Below are 21983 nucleotides of genomic sequence, written 5' to 3' on the forward strand. Positions count from 1 at the left end.
TTTGCCCCTGTTCCTTAGTGGAATGTTAATGGGCAAATTTTATTTTATTAAAATTTTCACACATGGTGCATAATGATCCCGTGGTGAAAATAGGGTACTAAATTTTTTGATATCTGGGGGGGGGGGGGGCGGACCCTCCCCCCTACCCTAATTTTCAGAAACGCCAAATCTCGGAGATGGGTGGTGCGATTTTAGCGAAATTTTGTGTGCTTTCATATAGTACCCTAAAAATAAAAATTTGGTATCCAAATTTCGGATGGGGTACCTAAGGGGGCTGCCCCACTCTAAAACCCACCAAACATATATTTAGAACAATCACGACAACATGGGACTCAAATGAAAGGTATTTAGGATAAGAAAACGTATCTGATATCCAATTGTCGGACCAAGTGCTAGGGGGACCACCCCAAGCCCCAAAACACCCCTAAATCGGACATATTTACCGACCATGGCAATATGGGACTCAAATGAAAGGTATTTGCGAGTAGAATACGAATCTGATATCCAAATGTGGGACCACGTTTCTGGGGGTCCACCCCTTTCCCAAATATGAGGCTCAAATAAGAGGGTTTTTACAGTGGAACACGAATCCGATATATATATTTTCAAGGCCAACTCACTGAGTGGCCGCCCATCCCCCAAGCGGGTCATGTTTGCCGACTATGGAAATATGGAGTTCGAATTAAAGGTATGTGGGGGCAGACCACGTATCTGATATCAACATTAGGGCCCAACTGTCTAGCGGACGTCCCACCACCATAACAACTCCCAAATAGGACGTATTTGCTCACCAAGACAATTTGGGCCTTTAAGAGAGTGGAACTAAATATTCATAGTTTTTAGGGCCAATACCCCAAACCGAACATATTTGCTGACTTCTGCAATAAGGAGTTTAAATGAGATTAGAAAACGAATTTGATATCCAATTTTGAGTTCAATGGCAATATGGGGTTCAAATAAATTATATATAGATATATGTGGAGCTTAATACATAGAATTTGGAAGCAAATTTGGATTGGGATGAAAGTTTGCCTCGTATGTTACTCTCATCGTGGCTCAATTATATCAGCAAATTCGATTCAGTCCATCGATTTACATTTTCACGCCACGTTTCGGCGACCTCCGCCTCCATTCAGATTGCCAGTTTAGCTGCCTACGGCGAATGCGTATATGTGCGGTCTGAAATGGATGAGAATGTCAGATCTTGTTTATTATGCTCCAAATCGTATGCATGTCTTCTATCTGAGCTGGTGGATAATGCAGTTAAAACTTTTCGCTGCGACGTATTTTGTTCGTCCGATTCGATGGTAGTATTATCCTGACTTCGCGAACTACCATCAACTAGAGTTTCTCGAATTCAGTCACTCGAAACAACAATGTCATGGCGCAATGTTCCAACGAAACTTAACCCAGCTGACATTTTATAAATAGGCGCAACTCCTGAAGAGTTGCTCAAATCGCCGTTATGGAATATAGACCGGGATTTCCTTTTTAGGGAATCTACAGCTTGGCTTCGTAGTACAGCTTGGCTTGGCTTCGTAGCATTTGCCCGAGCGGAGAAGTAATGTGTTGGTAACATCTATTCTAACTGTTTTGTCGCTACAGTGTAAGTATCCCAACTCATGCCGAAGAATGCAACGAATATTTGTGTACATAGCTTAATTTTTATTTTCTAAATTAAGAGGTCCTTCTGAAGCGGTAACCCCGGATGATATCAAAGCTTGAACAACCCTTTTAGTTAAAAGGAAAAAAACTATTTTAGTGTTAACACTTGAAACTATAGCTGGTAACATTTTTTTTTATTTTTGTTTCATTAGTTTCCATGGTTCATTTTTCTTTATTTATTTGAGAAAAAAATACATAAAAAAAAAATTATGATTGCATATAAAGAAACGTGTTTTGGAAACAAAAACATTTGATTGCTGTCAAATTTCGCTCGCGAAACAATTAAAAATTTCAGCTGCTACTCCGAAAGCGGAATAATAGAATACCAACTCTATGGTTATGCATTTTAGTTGCTGCCAGCATGCAGCAATGTTTTTTTGCAGCCATTTGACAACAATTTTGGCCCATTGGTGGACGAAAACTGGTAAGCTCTATTATATCCAAGTGTGTTCGATACTTCAAAATGAAGCCAAAACTAATGCAACACATTATAGGTAATTTACCTTCGGATAGAGTTAGATCGAATATGCCTCTTCACACAACTGTTGTTAATTTTTGTGGACCATTCTTCTACAAATTGAATCGCTTGAAGGGCTTTGGGAAGAAGCTGCAAAGTCCGCCAAATTTAATTTTTACAGAGTTGTTGGACTCAACATTTAACACTTAATGAGCTAAGGTCTTTAGTATGCCAAATATCAGTTATCTTAAATTCTCGCCCATTGTGTCCTCTTTCAGAACATTCAGATCACTTGGATGTATTCACCCCAGGACACTTTTTAGAAGGCGCTCCACTAGTCTTTACCCCAGACCCAAATATAACATGGGTCAATTTCGGCCGTCTCAATAGCTGACAAAAGGTCTCCGAACTGCAATAAAATTTCTAGCGAAAATGGAGTAGCTTCTACCCTCTCTCTTGCTAAAGTGAACAAAATGGCAACAAAAGGTGAAGGAATTTCTCTAAAATGTTTGGTGCTCATTAAATACGACAATTTACCAATAATCGACCCATAAATCATCGCTTTTTTTATTTTTTAAATAAAAGACCGTAAAAAATATTACAGTCTCAAACAATATATTTGGCAACTTAAACGTAAAAAACATTAATTTCTTTTACATGAGCTAAAGATTTCAAAATTGGGATGCAGTTACACTTTGACCGTATATATTTGGTACTTTTAGGTACTTTTGCACCGATTGAGCTATAGCTCTCACAACTGGGATATGGTTACACCTATATTTTCATAACCGATTGAGCAAAAACTGTCAAAATAGAGCATTAAAACATTTTAGTGGTAAAAAAAAATTTTATTCTTGCTACGTTCTTTACGGAAGTGGACACATTTCTGAAATTTCATACTCAGATTCCTAATTTTATAAATTTTTGTGACTACATGGGCTTTTGGAAGTCCAACACTAAAACTACTAAAAGGGGAGCAGAGAAGCGGACCGGGGGATTGCTAGTACCTCTAAATAAATAAATATATGTAACTATAAAAAAAGAAAAGAAAAAAACTTCTCCCCAAAGAGGTGTCGCACTGCGGCACGCCCTTCGGACTCAACTATAAAAAGGAGGCCACTTGCCATTGAGCTTAAACTCAAATCGGACAGCACTCGTTGATATGTAGAAGTTTGCCCCTGTTCTTTAATGGGATGTCCATGGGCAAATTTGCATTTGCAACTCTAACAACAAGCAATAAATATAAATGAAATTAACAACCTATTAGATTAATTTGTTTTTCAAAGAAAATTCCCTCTCTTTTCTTCAAAAATGCAATTTCAACGTCAACTAGAGCTAAGATGTAGCGGAAATCAATGTCGTATTCTGAATTTCAGAAGTCAATGTATGTTTTTCCAACGATATATTTAAATCTTTGTTTACAAATATTAAATCACTTCTTTTTGGGAGGTAAATTTCCCGAATATTTTTTGCGTAGCTCCTCCTCATACTCAATGGGGTGCGCTTTCTTGTGGTGGTAACCCATATTGTTGGTTGTGTTAAACTGTTGTGGGCACCATTTGCAGGTATATGATAAACTTCCAGCATGCACTTCCAGGTGACGCTAAAATAATCCTTTTATAAATTCAAATTAAAATATTTTAACATTTCTTAATCTCTTACCTTAAGCGACTTTTTACTAAATATTTTGTTACAAATATTACATTCAAATCTATTATTTGGGTCGTGGTTATCCTTTACGTGAGTTTTGTGAGCTCGAATATTTGGCGATATTTTCTGACAAAAAGGGCAGGTGTACTCGCGATTTCCTCCCTCAGGGTGTTTAAGTTTCCTATGGTATCCCAATGTTATTTTACTGGTTACTAAAAGGCCACAGTCTTCACATTTGACTGGGTTGGGATTATGCCTTATCATGTGTTGCTTGTGCGATGTGGAATCTGGCAACGTCTGTCCACAGATTTCACATACTTTTGCGTATAAAAGATTATGTATTTGATTACGGTGATATTTTAAAGCCCGTTCACTGGCATAGCTGAATAAAAGAGATAAGTGGAATATATACTTGTGTTATATACTAATAAACTTTAATTTAAATCTTTTGCGACAGGTTAGTATGTGATTCAAAATTTTTTCTTAAAAGTGAACTGTAATGTGTTTTCAGCACACTTGTGTTCATTTCTATGTGGTCATGGTAGCCAAATTTCTTTTCAGGACCAAAATTGTTATTGTTTAAATGGCCGCATTAGTTAAATGATAATATTTGACTAATACCCTACATTACTGGATAGAGCATTCCAAGACCTGCCTACTGTCCATGTTTAGAAGGACCATCTACTTCCATAACATTGTTTTGATCTTGCTCACATGTACTTACTCGGGGTGGAAAAAAATTTAGTATTTGTGGATGTATAAATAAGAAAGTATTTGTATATAAATATAAATATTCTTCTTATTTCTTTCATAACAATATATTGCAATAAATCTGTACGATGTAATAACGGTTGTGAAAGAACGTGTTTGGTCTTGCAATTACAACAACATTGTGGAAGATGCTAGCAAAGGCAACGGAAAGCTGTGCTTATTTAACTTATTCCAATGAAAATAATACAAAATATAATGATTTTTACAGATAAAAGCTGCATTCGTTTCTTTTTAAATAGTTTTCATTATTCATTCTTTCATTATATATGAATTTGAATACATTCCACATACTCACATTTGTGTGTACACATGCACGTAAGCAGCTGATAAATTGAATGGTGCCATATTAATTTTTATATGCAAATGACAATATTTTGGCCGAAGAAACCCAAAAAAAAAAACGTGTTAAACTTGTCAAACCACGGAAAGAATGATTTTCGGACATTTTTCCTCAAAAAACGTAGTAGCGGCTTTAAATGGCGTTTATAAGGCCTGAGCAAGTTTTGAATTTTCATTCGCGTATACTTTTGCCATTAAACATAGAACACCACAACTTGTTTTTTTTACATCATCTGAGCAACAGGAATACAATCCCAATGCAGCCGGTTGTACGCACCGGATTGACCCGATGGAATCCTCATCGGCAAGGGCTGCCGCCTCAGTGTACGTGTTCGTCTTTTTTCGGCATGGGAGAGGCCCATCCCGGAATGCCTTCTCCGCACGCTTCTGGTCCGTGCCGGGATTGAAAAGAACCCCGGACCCTGGTTCTGTTCGGTTTGCCAGAACCGCCTTCATCATCGGTCGGAGTCGGTGAGGTGCAACCGGTGCATGTAGTGGGTACATTTCCGATCTTGCTCTGGCCTATCTTCACTACGGGAGTATAGGCATACTGGATATGTCGCAAGGTGCAGTGCGAACATAGCCAGCAGTGGGTCACAAGCGTCGTTGTCGTCGTCTTCGGCGTCCTCGTATTCGGAAGCCAGGCCGATTGGACTGGCTTCAGAGAGTATACCAATCGCCGCTTCAGTGAACTGCCACCCCCTCTGATGTGCTTGTGGCCGAGAGGAAATTCCGAGACATCATTAACGCAGCAGCCGCTTGCTTTATACCAGCCGGTCGAACACCCCAAGTGCGGCCCAATTTCCTGGCGCAAGCAGTGGTACTCGCAGACGAGTGTGATGGGAGTCGTGCTATGGACCCCGCTAACCCCAGGATCAGCGAGCTGAATCTGAAAATAACCAGGGTAGTCAACGAACATAAGTGGAATTTGTGGCTGGAACACTTGGAGAAATGTAACTTAGGCATCGGTGTAGGCTAGCTGTGGTCTACTGTTAAGTCACTCTCGAACCCCGGTAGACGGGATGACAGGACCTCAGTCACTTTTGGCGAAATAACCGTGACTGATCCGAAGAGATGCACCAGGTTGTTCAACCGTCAATTTATTGTGCATTCCGAGAGTGACAGGGCAAGGAGAGCCATTCGCCGTATTCGTGGTCTCCGTGGTCAGCCATCACAATTTACCGTGGGCGAAGTTACGAATGTCATCCGTGGCGCCAAATCTTCTAAGGCGTTGGGCCCCGACGGAATATTTATATTGATGTTGAAGAATCTTGATTCACCTGGAGTTGAGTACCTTACCACTGTCCCCAACCTGTCATTGAACACTCTTATAGTTCCCGATGTCTGGAAAATGGGCAGAGTGATCCCGCTACTGAAGCCTGGAAGAACCCCGAGTTTGGGGGAGTCGTACAGACCGATCTCTCTTCTCTCACCTGTAGCAAAGACGCTTGAGACATTACTCCCCCCGAGCCTCGTAGAAGAATTTCCATTCGCCGAGCATCAACATGGATTTCGGAGACTGCACACCACAACAACAGCTTTGCATGCCATCACCACACAAATTTGCCGTGGCTTCAACCAACCCAGGCCATGTGATAGGACGGTCCTCGTGGCACTGGAGCTATCGAAGGCATTCGACACGGTCAGCCATGCCAAATTATTTGAGGACATCGCCAACACGTCCCTCCAGCCAGGCCTGAAACGATGGGTCGCGAATTATCTGTGTAGTTGCCAGTCATTTGTGGAATTTAGGGATAAGAAGTCGAAACACCGTAGAGTGAAACAGGGAGTTCCCCAAGGTGGGGTGATATCTCCGGCACTATTTAACCTCTACCTATCCTCCATTCAACCCCCTCCAGACGGCATAGAGATCGTATCATATGCGGACGATTGTACGATCATGGCATCAGGCCCTCCACCCATTGATGACATCTGCGATAGGTTGAACGTCTACCTCAACGAGCTTGCCTCATATTTCGCTGCATGAAATCTGAAGATATCCGCCACCAAATCTTCAGCCACATTGTTCACTACAAACACGCGTGAGGTGAATACTGAGCTAACTGTGATGGTCGATGGAGAAATGATTCCGACCATCAAGTGTCCCAAAATACTTGGCGTCACATTTGACAGCTCTTACACATTCTCCTCACATGCCACAGCAATCTGCAATAAAGTCAAAAGTAGAAACAAGGTCTTCAAGTCACTTGCTGGCAGCACTTGGGGTGTAGACAAAGAAACTTTGTTGACCACGTACAAAGCAATTGGCCGGTCTGTGGTAAGTTATGCAGCGCCAGTGTGGCCTCGTCAACTTTGTGACACGCAGTGGAATAATATTCAGATCTGTCAGAATGCAGCCCTCCGAACTGCTTCGGGCTGTCTCCTAAGTTCTCATGTGGACCACCTCCATCAGAAAACAAAGATCCTACCAGCGCTACAAGAGAGAACCTCTAGATCAAGCGGCATATCAAGCGGGTATAAACAACCGCCACCCATTGCACCCGAAGAAATCGACTGCTGTTTAACTGCCCGGCCAGACCCACTCGACTTAGACCCAGATCCCTGTGGACGCACCCCATCTTAGTCGCAGAGTTCCTGGGTCTTGACACTCAACAGAATCAAGCAGAAGAAAGATAGAACACAATAAACTGCTACAACAACAACAGAATACAAAAATTAACTACACTTACCGTATGTTAGAAAACAAAACAAAATATTTCGTCAAAGTCAAATAAATACAAACACTTCAGTTTAATTCTATACCTTGTGCAGCGCCGGCTTTACGGACAAAACAAAGCCAATTTTGCATACGTTAAAAACTCTTATGAAATGTCATATTAAACAAAGCAATAGAGTTAAACCTTGCAATACATGTCATCGCTGGAGGTCTTTCGACTATAAAAATATATTTTAAGGAGTTCTAAAATAGTCATCCACAAAGTATTTAATTAATTAATTTTTAATAAACTTATTGGGTTGCCCAAAAAGTAATTGCGGATTTTTCATATAGTCGGCGTTGACAAATTTTTTCACAGCTTGTGACTCTGTAATTGCATTCTTTCTTCTGTCAGTTATCAGCTGTTACTTTTAGCTTGCTTTAGAAAAAAAGTGTAAAAAAAGTATATTTGATTAAAGTTCATTCTAAGTTTTATTAAAAATGCATTTACTTTCTTTTAAGAAATCCGCAATTACTTTTTGGGCAACCCAATATTTTGTTATTCCCACCACCATAGGATGGGGGTATACTAATATATTCATTCCGTTTGTAACACCTCGAAAAATTGATCCAATACCCCATAAAGTATATGGGCCCACCCCACTTTTTTTTTAAATCGATAATTGCCAAAATTCTTCTTTTACTGTGAAATTGGTAAAAATATCTCAAATATTCAACTGTTGAAATCATAAAACTAGTTTGAGAGCATATTAAAATGAGCGCAGAAGAAAAAATTTCATCAAAATACTGAAGCTGATTTGCTAAAACTATCATTATAAAACTAAGATATTCGCAAAGATAAGCACATTTTGAAGGCTTTCAAAAAAAAGTTTGAGATATTTTTACCAATTTCACAGTAAAAGAAGAATTTTGGCAATTATCGATTTAAAAAAAAAGTGGGGTGGGCCCATATACTTTATGGGGTATTGGATCAATTTTTCGAGGTGTTACAAACGGAATGAATATATTAGTATACCCCCATCCTATGGTGGTGGGAATAACAAAATATTGGGTTGCCCAAAAAGTAATTGCGGATTTCTTAAAAGAAAGTAAATGCATTTTTAATAAAACTTAGAATGAACTTTAATCAAATATACTTTTTTTACACTTTTTTTCTAAAGCAAGCTAAAAGTAACAGCTGATAACTGACAGAAGAAAGAATGCAATTACAGAGTCACAAGCTGTGAAAAAATTTGTCAACGCCGACTATATGAAAAATCCGCAATTACTTTTTGGGCAACCCAATAAGTTTATTAAAAATTAATTAATTAAATACTTTGTGGATGACTATTTTAGAACTCCTTAAAATATATTTTTATAGTCGAAAGACCTCCAGCGATGACATGTATTGCAAGGTTTAACTCTATTGCTTTGTTTAATATGACATTTCATAAGAGTTTTTAACGTATGCAAAATTGGCTTTGTTTTGTCCGTAAAGCCCGCGCTGCACAAGGTATAGAATTAAACTGAAGTGTTTGTATTTATTTGACTTTGACGAAATATTTTGTTTTGTTTTCTAACATACGGTAAGTGTAGTTAATTTTTGTATTCTGTTGTTGTTGTAGCAGTTTATTGTGTTCTATATCTTTCTTCTGCTTGATTCTGTTGAGTGTCAAGACCCAGGAACTCTGCGACTAAGATGGGGTGCGTCCACAGGGATCTGGGTCTAAGTCGAGTGGGTCTGGCCGGGCAGTTAAACAGCAGTCGATTTCTTCGGGTGCAATGGGTGGCGGTTGTTTATACCCGCTTGATCTAGAGGTTCTCTCTTGTAGCGCTGGTAGGATCTTTGTTTTCTGATGGAGGTGGTCCACATGAGAACTTAGGAGACAGCCCGAAGCAGTTCGGAGGGCGGCATTCTGACAGATCTGAATATTATTCCACTGCGTGTCACAAAGTTGACGAGACCACACTGGCGCTGCATAACTTACCACAGACCGGCCAATTGCTTTGTACGTGGTCAACAAAGTTTCTTTGTCTGCACCCCAAGTGCTGCCAGCAAGTGACTTGAGGACCTTGTTTCTACTTTTGACTTTATTGCAGATTGCTGTGGCATGTGAGGAGAATGTGTAAGAGCTGTCAAATGTGACGCCAAGTATTTTGGGACACTTGATGGTCGGAATCATTTCTCCATCGACCATCACAGTTAGCTCAGTATTCACCTCACGCGTGTTTGTAGTGAACAATGTGGCTGAAGATTTGGTGGCGGATATCTTCAGATTTCATGCAGCGAAATATGAGGCAAGCTCGTTGAGGTAGACGTTCAACCTATCGCAGATGTCATCAATGGGTGGAGGGCCTGATGCCATGATCGTACAATCGTCCGCATATGATACGATCTCTATGCCGTCTGGAGGGGGTTGAATGGAGGATAGGTAGAGGTTAAATAGTGCCGGAGATATCACCCCACCTTGGGGAACTCCCTGTTTCACTCTACGGTGTTTCGACTTCTTATCCCTAAATTCCACAAATGACTGGCAACTACACAGATAATTCGCGACCCATAGTTTCGGGCCTGGCTGGAGGGACGTGTTGGCGATGTCCTCAAATAATTTGGCATGGCTGACCGTGTCGAATGCCTTCGATAGCTCCAGTGCCACGAGGACCGTCCTATCACATGGCCTGGGTTGGTTGAAGCCACGGCAAATGTGTGTGGTGATGGCATGCAAAGCTGTTGTTGTGGTGTGCAGTCTCCGAAATCCATGTTAATGCTCGGCGAATGGAAATTCTTCTACGAGGCTCGGGGGGAGTAATGTCTCAAGCGTCTTTGCTACAGGTGAGAGAAGAGAGATCGGTCTGTACGACTCCCCCAAACTCGGGGTTCTTCCAGGCTTCAGTAGCGGGATCACTCTGCCCATTTTCCAGACATCGGGAACTATAAGAGTGTTCAATGACAGTGTTTGGTCAATTGGTTTCAAGTGGCTTTTATTTCCATAAAATTTTACGCAAACAAATAGAAAAATTAAGCAACGATAAGTGTTAAATATTTCAACAACAAAAATAAATGTTGACCAATTTTAACGACGAGCCATCTACGTTCTGCTTAAATGATGCCGCTAATTTCTCCTCCCATGGCGAAACAATTAAAGATGGTCTAATTTCTACAACAACTACAAACTTGGCATTGTTCTCAATGTTCTCCTCCGAACTTTATTAAAATCGATCGATAATCTGATTTTGAAGGAAAAGATGTCCGGTAAAAATGTCAGCTAACTAATGTCGTATACGCTTATAATTTGCATCATGTTTTCATAAGTCCTAAAGTTTTCTTAAATTATTGGAGATAAAATAAGAAGAGGTTGTAGAACTAGAAATCAGAAATACGAAGAGATTTCCACGTTATTGCAGTTGTAAATTTTTTTCTTTCTTTGCCCACTAATTTTTTCTCGGTAGATGCAATAAATAAATAATTGATCTCAAATTACCTAGCGACAACCGTAAGTGTACTTTAAAACTTAACGTAGATTCAGAAAGTGTTAAATAGGTTAAATATTTTTTTCCATTTTCTAAGTTTTTGAGTTTTTTATTTTTAATTGAGTAGTTTTTTAACTTATGTTAGAAAAAGTACGTCTTATGCATAGTGTGATTATTTATAGGCCTGATGGCTTCGCATTGCATGAAATGAAATAAATAAATAAAATAAATAAAAAATAGCTTCGATAGAGATTTCCATTAGGCGGGTGATGATCTGCGTCTGTTTCCAGTGAAGCGGCAGATCTAGAGCCCGGGAGTAGGCTTAGAATGGACTCCAAAGACCCAACAGCTGCGGCGGTGGTATCAGGCCGTAGCATGATGTCTGCTACTGACACCTCGACTGGTGAAGCGGCTGCTCCAGGCTCCACTAGCCGACAGACGACTGGTCAGCAGGGGCTTTCGACGAAGACACCTGGTTCGAGTCTTAAGGGCAAGGCCGAACTTATTCTTTCTTCGCATGCCTATAATTTGCATAGGCTATCGGCCTTCCTCGGCAAACCAACACGTTCTTTAAGAGGTTGGAATAATAGAAGACGCATCGCTCTCATGTTTATTGAGACGCTGGCGGATTGCAGGAGACTAAAAATCCCCCTGCCACAATCGAGACAGGAGGGGATGGCATCGAAACGGGACCCGACAAGCCCTGTATGGGTGGGTCATCCAGTTAGACTGGGCCCAAGGTGTGCGCCAGCGGAGAAGCATGGAACAAAAAAGTACTTCGACAGCAGCAGCTAGTGAAGCATCTAAGGAGGAATCGTCCACACCGAAAGTGTCCAGTGTCCTGAGGAAGAGTGGTTCCACAGCTTTCTCACCTGCCCCTGGATGCGTATGGAAGCTCATCATGACAAGAACTAACGAATCTTGTGAGGATGAACTCCTTTAGGAATCAGAAGACGAGGCTAACACAACAGTGGTGGAAGTTCTGAATTCTGACTATGATCCGCTTTCTACAGATAAATCTCCACCATCGAATCGGCGGTACTAAAGGTCCTCCTGATGACAGGGGGATTTGACGTTGTTCTTATCCAAGAACCGTGGGTGTGTGGAGGAATGGTTCGTGGACTAAGAATTCCGGGATTTAAACTACTCAAGAGTACGGGGAATAGGAGACTCAGAGCCTGTATTCTTGCAAAGAGTAGTCTATATGTTCTTATTCTTCCGTCGCTAAGCACTGAAGATTTAGTAGTAGCCAGCCTTGAAATAAACAAGTCTCATTACCGGCTGGATTCCCTATATATGGCACACGTTTCGTAAACAGAAGAAAAGCGGATTGGGATAAATTTCGGCACAAAGCCGAAGCTACGGAGGATATAGACATAGTAGTCAAGCGGATCACGAAGGCCCTGACAGACTCGCTTGTGTCAGCATGTTCCAGTACCAAGCCAAGGGCCAAACAGCGACTGCCATGGTGGTTGGTTGGTCTAAGGAAGGACTTAAGAAAACTCTTCAACAGAGTAAAAGCCACTAGTGTACCACACGATTAGGACATCTATAAGGCTGAGCTAAGAAATATAACGGCGAGCTGAGAAAGGCTCAGAACAAATCCGGTCCTACCTATTACGGTGGGGTATATTCAGAAGTCAGGGAATATATGGACAATGTCTAGTGAGGAAACACTTGTTGATACACTTTCCCGGCAAATTGGTCGGATGCTATTAGGGAAATTGTGTCTGAGCCGAAAATCCCTTGGGCGATAAGAAGTTTTGACTCCTTTAAGTCGCCTGGCCCTGATGATGTATCACCGGTTGAATTACAAGCTGTGTCTGATAGACTAGTTTCCTGGCTTAGGGAGATATACACTGCTTGTATCAGAATGTTATATATACCTGTGGAATGGAGCAAAAAAACTCTACCACACGAAGGCTAAAAAGGAAGCTATTAGGGAAATTGTGTCTAAGTCGAAAATCCTTTGGGCGATAAAAAGTTTTGACTCCCTGGCCCTGATGATGGATCACCGGTTGAATTACAAGCTGTGTCCGATAGACTGGTTCCCTGGCTTACTCTGCTTGTATCAGAATGTCATATATACCTGAGGAATGGAGGGACGCGAAAGGCAACTCTTGCCCTATACACCTGCAAGAGAGCTGTTGGCAAAACTTGTGGGTTTAGACCGCGTCTCATGCATTGGGCATATACTGCAGTTGTCAGACCTAGAATGCTATATGGTGTTGTGGTCCGGATCCAAAGGATGGATTGTTTGTGCATCACAGCCGCACTGAGAACGACACCATCTGATGCACTGAGTTTAATGCTAAATCTTATGCCTCTGGACATTGTGGCTAGAAAAATTGCAGCGACCACTGCCGTGAGGTTAAGGGAGCTTGCTCATTGGTTATGTGGTGGCTACGGACACTGTGTTATCCTTGATACAATAACCGATGTTCCAGGCAGTGTGTATTGCACCACTATTCCTGATAGAACCGATTGAAACTACGATAACCCTGGCAACAGAAGTTACATAGACTTCTATACGGATAGTTCCAAACAAAACGACCAGGTTGGCTTTGGGGTCTACTCTAAAGATCTAGAACCGGTCATGTCGAAAAGGTTACCCGATCACTGCAGTATCAAACAGAGATCACTGCATTAAGGAAGTGGTGGAATGGCTAAGATATAATTTCATTACGACGATTGGCATTGTTATCTTCTCAGACAGCCAGGCAGCCATTAAATCCCTGGAAAACGTGTTTCTGAACATAAAAACCGCCCTCGACTGTCGCAGATCTCTCAATGAGATGGCTGAACAGTTCAAAATTCACCTGTTCTGGGTGCCGGGCCACAGAGGTATCCCATGGAATTGTAAAGCGGACGAGCTTGCGAGACTAGGAACTGCCCTACACATTCCATGGATACTGGAATCTGTGGGTATGCGACTAGCGACATGTAAGCAAAGGACCAGTCCCGAAGGACATCGAATGATAGATGGTCACACGAGGGGGCTGTGACCATTCCAAAACTATGTGGCCTAATCTAGATTTGAAGAGGTCTACCGCTTTGCTGTCATTGGCTAGAACAGAGGTCTCAGTCATTGAGTCCGTCATGACAGGTCACTGTCTAATCGGAAAACATGCTGACAGATTGAAGGTTGCCAACAACGACTTTTGCACAAGCTGTGAGGACATCGAAGAAGAAGAGACTATAGAACACCTTCTGTGTGTGTGTCCCGCACTAGCAGTGAGAAGGAGTACCACTGTAGGTTCTCATTTCTTTGGGAACCTGTCTGATTGGGCGGATGTGAACATTCGCAAGTTATTGGGCTTTTTAAGGCGATCTGGATGGTTCAACGGTAGTAACTAGAAGGCTTCTTCCTTCTTCTGTTCTTCTGGTATCACAATGGACGAAAACGTCTATGTGAGTCTGATGGCAGACTGCCACTTAAACCTAACCTTACCTAACACATTTCCTTATTTAAGGTGTTTATCACGTATTTTTCATTGTAAAAAGATTTGTTTTGAAAGTCAATAATTCAAAAAGTAAATTTAAAACTTATTTAAAAATTATTTCACTGTGTCCAACTCTACGCTCAAAGCCTACAGAACTAATAGATTTCTACTAGAATCAATGGTGCTTGCTATTGACTGATAGCTGTCGATCCCAACTCACTATGAGCATCGTATCAATTGCACGGAATACTGTATAGTGAATTATAAAATTCCAAGGAAAAAACGAAATGATTTCATTTGAAATAACTATTTTGAAATGTACAATAAATTAATCTGGGTGATTCAGTTTTTAAAGAAAATGTCATTAACCCATTAAATACGATAGGGTAAAAGAATACCCAAAAATGGAGCGGTCTTAGAAAAATTCCATCTCGAGCTAGGAAAGAGGTATCTTAATGAAATTGGGAATGGCGTAAAGTGGACGACTAAAACTAGTTAAAAACAATATGTTTTTGTGGTTATGAGGTTGTTTTTGTGGAAATTGGGTTGTCATAAGTCGGCAGTTTTTTACATTCAAAAAAATCCAACAAAAATTTCTCAAAAATTTTTAGGAAGTAGATTTCTGGAATCCCTTTTAGTATATTGTTCCATTTGATGGTTTCTATATTAAAAAATAAATTTATGGCGATAAGCCAGCAAGTGTTATTTTGTTTCAATGTAATTAAATCCGACTTGCTTCGCTAATTGGTTATAAAATATTAAAAACATAATTTTTTGTTGTAAACTGCAATGTATTTACAATAAAAAGAAGATTTTTTATTTTTTCAAAAATGTAAACAATTTTTTTTTTCAAAGAATTGCCGTTAAAGAAATTTTAAAAAAATGATTGCGTTAATATAGATGCTCTAAATTATGAAAATATGAAATTTCATCCAAATTGGACAAGAGAATCGAGGGTAAGGCGTAATGGGTTAACATTTTGTCTTTAAAAATATTTATTGAAAGTTATAGAAAAAATTTTAGAAAAATGATTTTGTTTGAAAAGATTTTTTTGAAATTTATCGAAATATTTTTTTTTATGAAAAAATAATTTTAATGACGCCCGGGCCTGAGCAACATTTTGCCTTTTGAAATTGAAAATTCATTGAAATTTTGCCTTGAAAAAAAAAAGTATTTTAAGTTTGATCTTTACACAGAAAAAATTTCAAATTGTATTTTATTTTGTGAATTTTCATTTTGTTTTTGTGTTTGGGACAGAAGAGCATAATAAAAAAAACTTTGAAAATTGTTAAGCAAAATGTAGTGTAGCAAAATGCATTGTGCAGACGCAAAAATTGTATTGAATTTTTATTAAATAATTTCGAGGTAGGCGGAGCAAAAGTTTGACTTTATAAAAATTTTCACTGAAATATAGTTTTTAGAAAAAAAAAATCATTAAAATGTAGTCTTTAGAAAAATTGAAATGAAATTTTGTCTTTAAAAAATAATTATTTTTCAAGTTTTTGCCTGTTAGGGCGAAGATAATTAAATTTTACAATCTTTGTTTGTTTCTCTTTCGAGACGAGCTCAATGATCGGAGATGAAAATGGAAAAGGAAAGCCAAAGATAGCAGCACACACCAACCACTATGGGACGCGTTTCGTCTTTGGTTAGAAGACTTTTCAACCATATTAGGTGTGATGCCTTCAAGGGCCGTGCGTTGGTATATTGTATTTAAATCGTATTAATAGCGAAAACGCATTTATGATACAATTACCACATTAACCAAGCTCGACAACCCTGCTTGTTAGCTGTACTTTTCCCAATGCATGTATTTTTGTGTAATGACAGATATTTTGTATGTGGCAAATAACACTTCTTCCGTACTACACATGATTTTGTGCAGCTGTTGGAAGTTGTATTGAGGGCTTCGAACGCCAAGACAACGGCAATGGCTCTCGCTGTTGTTTCGCGTGCCCAGGCTCGAATCGAACTTGAAAAATGAGCCCTGCCAGGATTCGAGCCTGGGTACGCGGAACAACAGCGAGAGCCATTGCCGTTGTCTTGGCGTTCGAGAATGTTTCGATGGATTATTAAAATTCTGTTTTAGGAAAAATTCTGATGAAGTTTTGTCTTTAAAAATATTACGCTGAAATTTTGTCTTTAGGTGGTCCTCGGCTGATCAAAATTTTGTCTCTCCAGAATATTATAAATATGAAACTTTGTAATTTTAATAAGTGTTGCTAAAATTTTGTGTTTAGAATAAACTTAATTTAATTTTTTCTCTATAGACAAAATCATTTCGAGGGAGGTTCAACCTAGGTTGAATGTGATATTCGAAGGCGTAAGAATTCCGTCCATCAATTATCCCAAAATAATTGGGTTACATTTGACAACCGCCTATACCACTGCAATTTGAAACAAGGTCAGGACTTGGGGTTCTGATAAAGAAACCTTTTTGACTACACAGCGCCGGTGTGGACTCGTTACCTGAGCTACACGCAGTGGAATAACATTCAGATCTGTCAGAATGCTGCAATACGTATTGCGATGGGCTTTTTCCTCAGTTCTCACGTGGACCACCTACATCAGGAGACAAAGATTCTACCAGTGCGAAGGCACAACTACATGCTATCTAAGTGGTATCTACAGGGCTGCTATCGCAGGGACCGTCCCCATCACTATCTTGTAGAAAGGCATCTGCCGGACAGAGATATCAGGGTGAAATTACATGATCTAGAGCGGGAGATTCAGCGCTGCAAGAGAGAATCTCTAGATTACTGATACACATATACTATCTCACATTGTTGTGTACGTAGACAAGAAAATAATTCCATGGGCTTGCGTGTAATTGCAAAAGTGTTAGTGTGCCCACGCAGACACGATAGCAGAAGCGGTGAGCAGCTACCGAGTAAACGCAGTACTTCAACACGGACCCCCATTCATTGCACCTGAAGAAGTAAGCCTCCCTCCAAACCATCAACTTATTCGCTGAGTTCCTGGGTCTAATTATTTAACTATGATGCTCAATTTGACAAGGCGGGTTATAGGACCAGAACGAGCTTGACGAGAATCCCTACTTTCACATGCAAATATGTGGCTACAGCAACAACAACCTTGTTAAACCATCTTTTGGGAATAAAAGAATTTGATTGTGTTGATAACTATAATGATATTGATCCTGACGAAACTTTCGAAGGAGTAATGCTAGGGCTTGAAATTATATTGAAATACTTTCTATTAGCGAAGGTTGGTTGGGATTGTAAATGGGCCATATCGGACCATGTTTTGATATAGCTCCCATATAAACCGATCTGGGATTTTGACTTCTTGAGCCTCTAGAGTGCGCATATATATCTTATTTGGCTGAAATAGGATAAATATTTGTACTATGACGTTCAACAAATGTGTCAAGTATAGTTCAAATCGTTTCAAAACCTGGTTTAGCTCCCATATAAACCGATCTCCCGGTTGCACTTGTTGGGCAACATACGTGCTAAATATGTTGGCTTCAACATACGTGCTAAATATTGTTTGAATAGGGACGTAACCTGATATAACTCCCATATAAACCGACCAATTTTGCTTTTTGAGCCCCTATAAGGCGCAATTCTTATCCGATTTGGCTGAAGTTTTGCACAATAACTTCTGTTATGACCTACAACATACCTGCCATATAAAACCTGATATAGCTCCCATAAAAACCGATCTCTCGATTGCACTTCTAGAGCTCCCAGAGGTCGCAATAGTCAAAAGCAATCCTTTTCTATTATCCTTTGATTGGTTATAAAGTGATACTGGGTTAAGACCTTCAAAAATACGATTCATGGTGAGGGGGAAGGCCTGGCCGAACTTTTCATGCTTTCACTTATTTATTACTGTTCTATCCCCTTCTAAATTTAGTTCTCATTATTTATTTGGAACTGACAACGAAAATGGTTTTAACTTAAGGTGTATTGATGAAAATAAGCTTTATATTATTTAAGATTAGGTCTAATGGGACGGGTGTTGACTCTATTCCGAATTAAACTTATCCTTTAATTCCGTGGGGAGTTTCCATGATACTTCTCACATCAGACGGTGGATAGGGGAAAGCTCATCAGATATGGCGGGTACACGCAGAGAAAAGATATGATTTTATTTGGTCAGTTTTTAGCTTATTATTGTTGACGCGACAATGCCATGATTGTCAATTCATCAATTCAATTTTTGATCATATAAAACAACAACAACCAACGAAAATTGATAATATGGTCAAAATTTAACAAAATAATAAAGTTGCCGTTTGCCATATTTATTTTTTTTTGTTTCAAAATATGGTAAAGATTTAAAATATTATTTTTAACGAAAAAATTGCTATGCTATTATTAATATTGATAATACTATTGTTAGTTTTGTGGTAAAACATTTAAGTTTTACTTAGTTTTGCAAACCCAGGTTCGAATCCCGCAGCCGGCCAATTTTTTTTTAATTTTTTTTTATAACTATTTTAAGAAAATTCGTCGTAAAAAATATGTATTTCTTATAAAAAAAGTGTTTTCTATACGTTTTTAATTTAATTTAATCGACAAACTTTTTGTTGTGCAGTAATGCTTATTGCGTTATTTTGTCATTAATAAAGTGATGTTGATTGGCTAGATGTTGCGTGGAAGACTACCAAACATGAAATCATGAGTTCAATCAAATCTACTCAACCACCGATAGATAAAACTAATAAAATTGTTCAAGTAGAGTACTAGGAGAGCATCATAGCAAGCAAGAAAAATGGTGACTGACAAAATACACCATGTTAAAATTTGAACAGTAACATTTTTTTACATAATACGAACGAAAATTGTGCGCTAGGTACCGATGCGATGGCCCAACCCGTCATACATCTAAAAACACGATTACGGAACCATCAATAAGAAATACTGAAACTGACACCCGGCACGGAATAGCTGTGAGCACCACACAGGCTGGAACAATGAGGTCCCATCTATGTGGTGTTCATTGCTGTCACAAAAAGCTTAGCTGCGAGCGTCCACAGGTTGTGGATAGTGCAATGCTCCATACAGAGTAGCTGCAACGGCAGTCGCGAACAATCAGCGGTATCGAGCGGAGACTCTCAGTGAGAGGCCGGGCGGCACCGGCACTTGCACAAACACTGAGTGCCTATGATGCTCGATATGACAAGACGGGTTATTGGCGCCTTTAAATAACTAATGGCCATCTTGTTCCCGCGGCGATCGGTTCTTTGGACCGGAACGAGCTTAACTCACCTACTGGAGCTTGACGAGGATCGCCACTTCAACATGAAAATGTGGCTACAACAACAACATGAAACAGACAACCCCCCGATGACGACCTATGGATATAAAACATGGTTTGTGACTTGAACATGGAACTTCGGGACTCTCTCAGAAGCAACGAGATTTTACCAAGTCCCATGGCAGCCGGTTGTACGTACCGGATTGACCCGATGGAATCTTCATCGGCAAGGGCTGCCGCCTCAGTGTACGTGTTCGTCTTTTTTCGTCATGGGAGAGGCACATCCCGGAGTGCCTTCTCCGTATGCTTTTGGTCCGTGCCGGGATTGAAAAGAACCCCGGACCCTGGTTCTGTTCCGTTTGCCAGAACCGCCTTCATCATCGGTCAGTGTCGGTGAGGTGTAACAGGTGCTTGGAGTGGGTACATTTCCGTTCTTGCTCTGGCCTAACTTCGCTACGGGAGTATAGTCATACTGGCTATGTCGCTAGCTGCTGTGCGAACATAGCCAGCAGTGGGTCACAAGCGTCGCCGTCTTCGGCGTCCTCGTCGTCGGACTATGTGACCCCCCCGACCTCTCCCGTACGGCAATTTATGCAAAGACAGCACCCTAGCCCTACTATTGCCAGGCCAGTGTCGGGAAATGTATCGTTCCTGCAGTTAAACTGCAATGGACTGCGAGGCAAGATTGATGAGATTGTGGATTTTATGAGTCGGAAGAGCATATCGGTCGCAGCGATCCAAGAGACAAAGCTGACTTACACCTGCAGCTTGCACAGTTGTCACGGCTACAATGTGCTACGTAAGGATCGCTCAAGGAATGGAGGTGGGGGATTGGCCTTCGTTATACACCATTCCGTGCAGTATAGACCTATCTCGCCTGCGCTTGACGCTAGTGACCCATACATGGAATGTATGGGGGTAGCAGTCAAATCTGGTACTGCCGAGATAGAGATATACAACGTGTATATACCGCCGGTTGGCAGCTGTGTCCCGATTAATGGCCAGGCCTACAGCCCCGACATAAGTGGGTTGCTATCTGGCCATAGTCGTCTGGTTCTGGGGGATTTCAATGCACATCACTCGTCATGGCATTCTCCCCTAGGCAACGACCAGCGTGGCATAGCTTTGGCAGAGCAGATAGATAGCTCCACGTTTTGCACGGTGAATGAGGATGCCCCCACTAGGATTACGAGGAGGTGCAGCAGCTCGCCAGACATCTCAATCGCATCCCCTGATCTCCTGAGTGACGTATCCTGGCAAGCCGTCATCTCTTTGGGGTCAGACCACCTCCCCATAATCCTCACCATCGACCGACCACCCGACTTCATAACCTCTGAGCGCCGAACGTTCATCAACTACAAGAAGGCCAATTGGACTGGCTTCAGAGAGTATACCAATCGCCGCTTCAATGAACTGCCACCCCCCTCTGATGTGCTTGTGGCCGAGAGGAAATTCCGAGACATCATCAACCCAGCAGCCGCTCGCTTTATACCAGCCGGTCGAATACCGCAAGTGCGACCCAATTTCCCGGCGCAAGCAGTGGTACTCGCAGACGAGCGTGATGGGATTCGTGCTATGGACCCCGCTAACCCCAGAATCAGCGAGCTGAATCTGGAAATAAACAGGGTAGTCAACGAACATAAGCGGAATTTGTGGCTGGAACACTTGGAGCAATGTAACTTAGGCACCGGTGCAGGCAAATTGTGGGCCACTGTTAAGTCTCTCTCGAACCCCGGTAGACGGGACGACAGGACCTCAGTCACTTTTGGCGAGTTAACCGTGACTGATCCGAAGAGATGCGCCAGGTTGTTCAACCGTCAATTTATCGTGCATCCCGAGAGAGACAGGGCAAGGAGGAGAGCCATTCGCCGTATTCGTGGTCTCCGAGCCGATGAACAGCCATCACAATTTACCGTGGGCGAAGTTACGAATGTCATCCGTGGCGCCAAATCTTCCAAGGCGTTGGGCCCCGACGGAATCTCTACATTGATGCTGAAGAATCTGGATTTACCTGGAGTTGAGTACCTTACCACTGTCCTTAACCTGTCATTGAACACTCTTATAGTTCCCGATGTCTGGAAAATGGGCAGAGTGATCCCGCTACTGAAGCCTGGTAAAGACCCGAGTTTGGGGGAGTCGTACAGACCGATCTCCCTTCTCTCACCAGTGGCTAAGACGCTTGAGGCATTACTCCTCCCGAGCCTCGTAGGAGAATTTCCATTCGCCGAGCATCAACACGGATTTCGGAGACTGCACAGCACAACAACAGCTTTGCATGCCATCACCACACACATTTGCCGTG

General features: G+C 41.0%; 1 protein-coding gene and 1 long non-coding RNA gene across 2 annotated transcripts in view; one reads left to right on the forward strand and one right to left on the reverse strand.

Annotated features, from left to right (window-relative positions):
* The first annotated feature begins 1855 nt into the window (after nt 1-1855).
* LOC106083876 (uncharacterized) lies at nt 1856-2720 on the forward strand. Its single transcript, XR_001220723.2, has 2 exons — nt 1856-2089; nt 2160-2720. It is a non-coding gene; the product is annotated as an uncharacterized LOC106083876 (long non-coding RNA).
* A 789-nt stretch (nt 2721-3509) lies between these two features.
* Nucleotides 3510-21983, reverse strand: part of LOC131995978 (zinc finger protein 558-like) — a 30705-nt gene continuing 12231 nt past the window's right edge. The window contains exons 3-4 of the mRNA XM_059365342.1: nt 3785-4154; nt 3510-3725 (exon numbers count right to left, since the gene is read on the reverse strand). Of these exons, the coding sequence (XP_059221325.1) occupies nt 3555-3725; nt 3785-4154 (541 nt within the window). The 3' untranslated portion in view covers nt 3510-3554. The remainder of the gene's footprint in view (nt 3726-3784; nt 4155-21983) is intronic.

The sequence above is a fragment of the Stomoxys calcitrans genome, chromosome 3 (assembly GCF_963082655.1).
Source record: "Stomoxys calcitrans chromosome 3, idStoCalc2.1, whole genome shotgun sequence".
NCBI lineage: Eukaryota > Metazoa > Arthropoda > Insecta > Diptera > Muscidae > Stomoxys > Stomoxys calcitrans.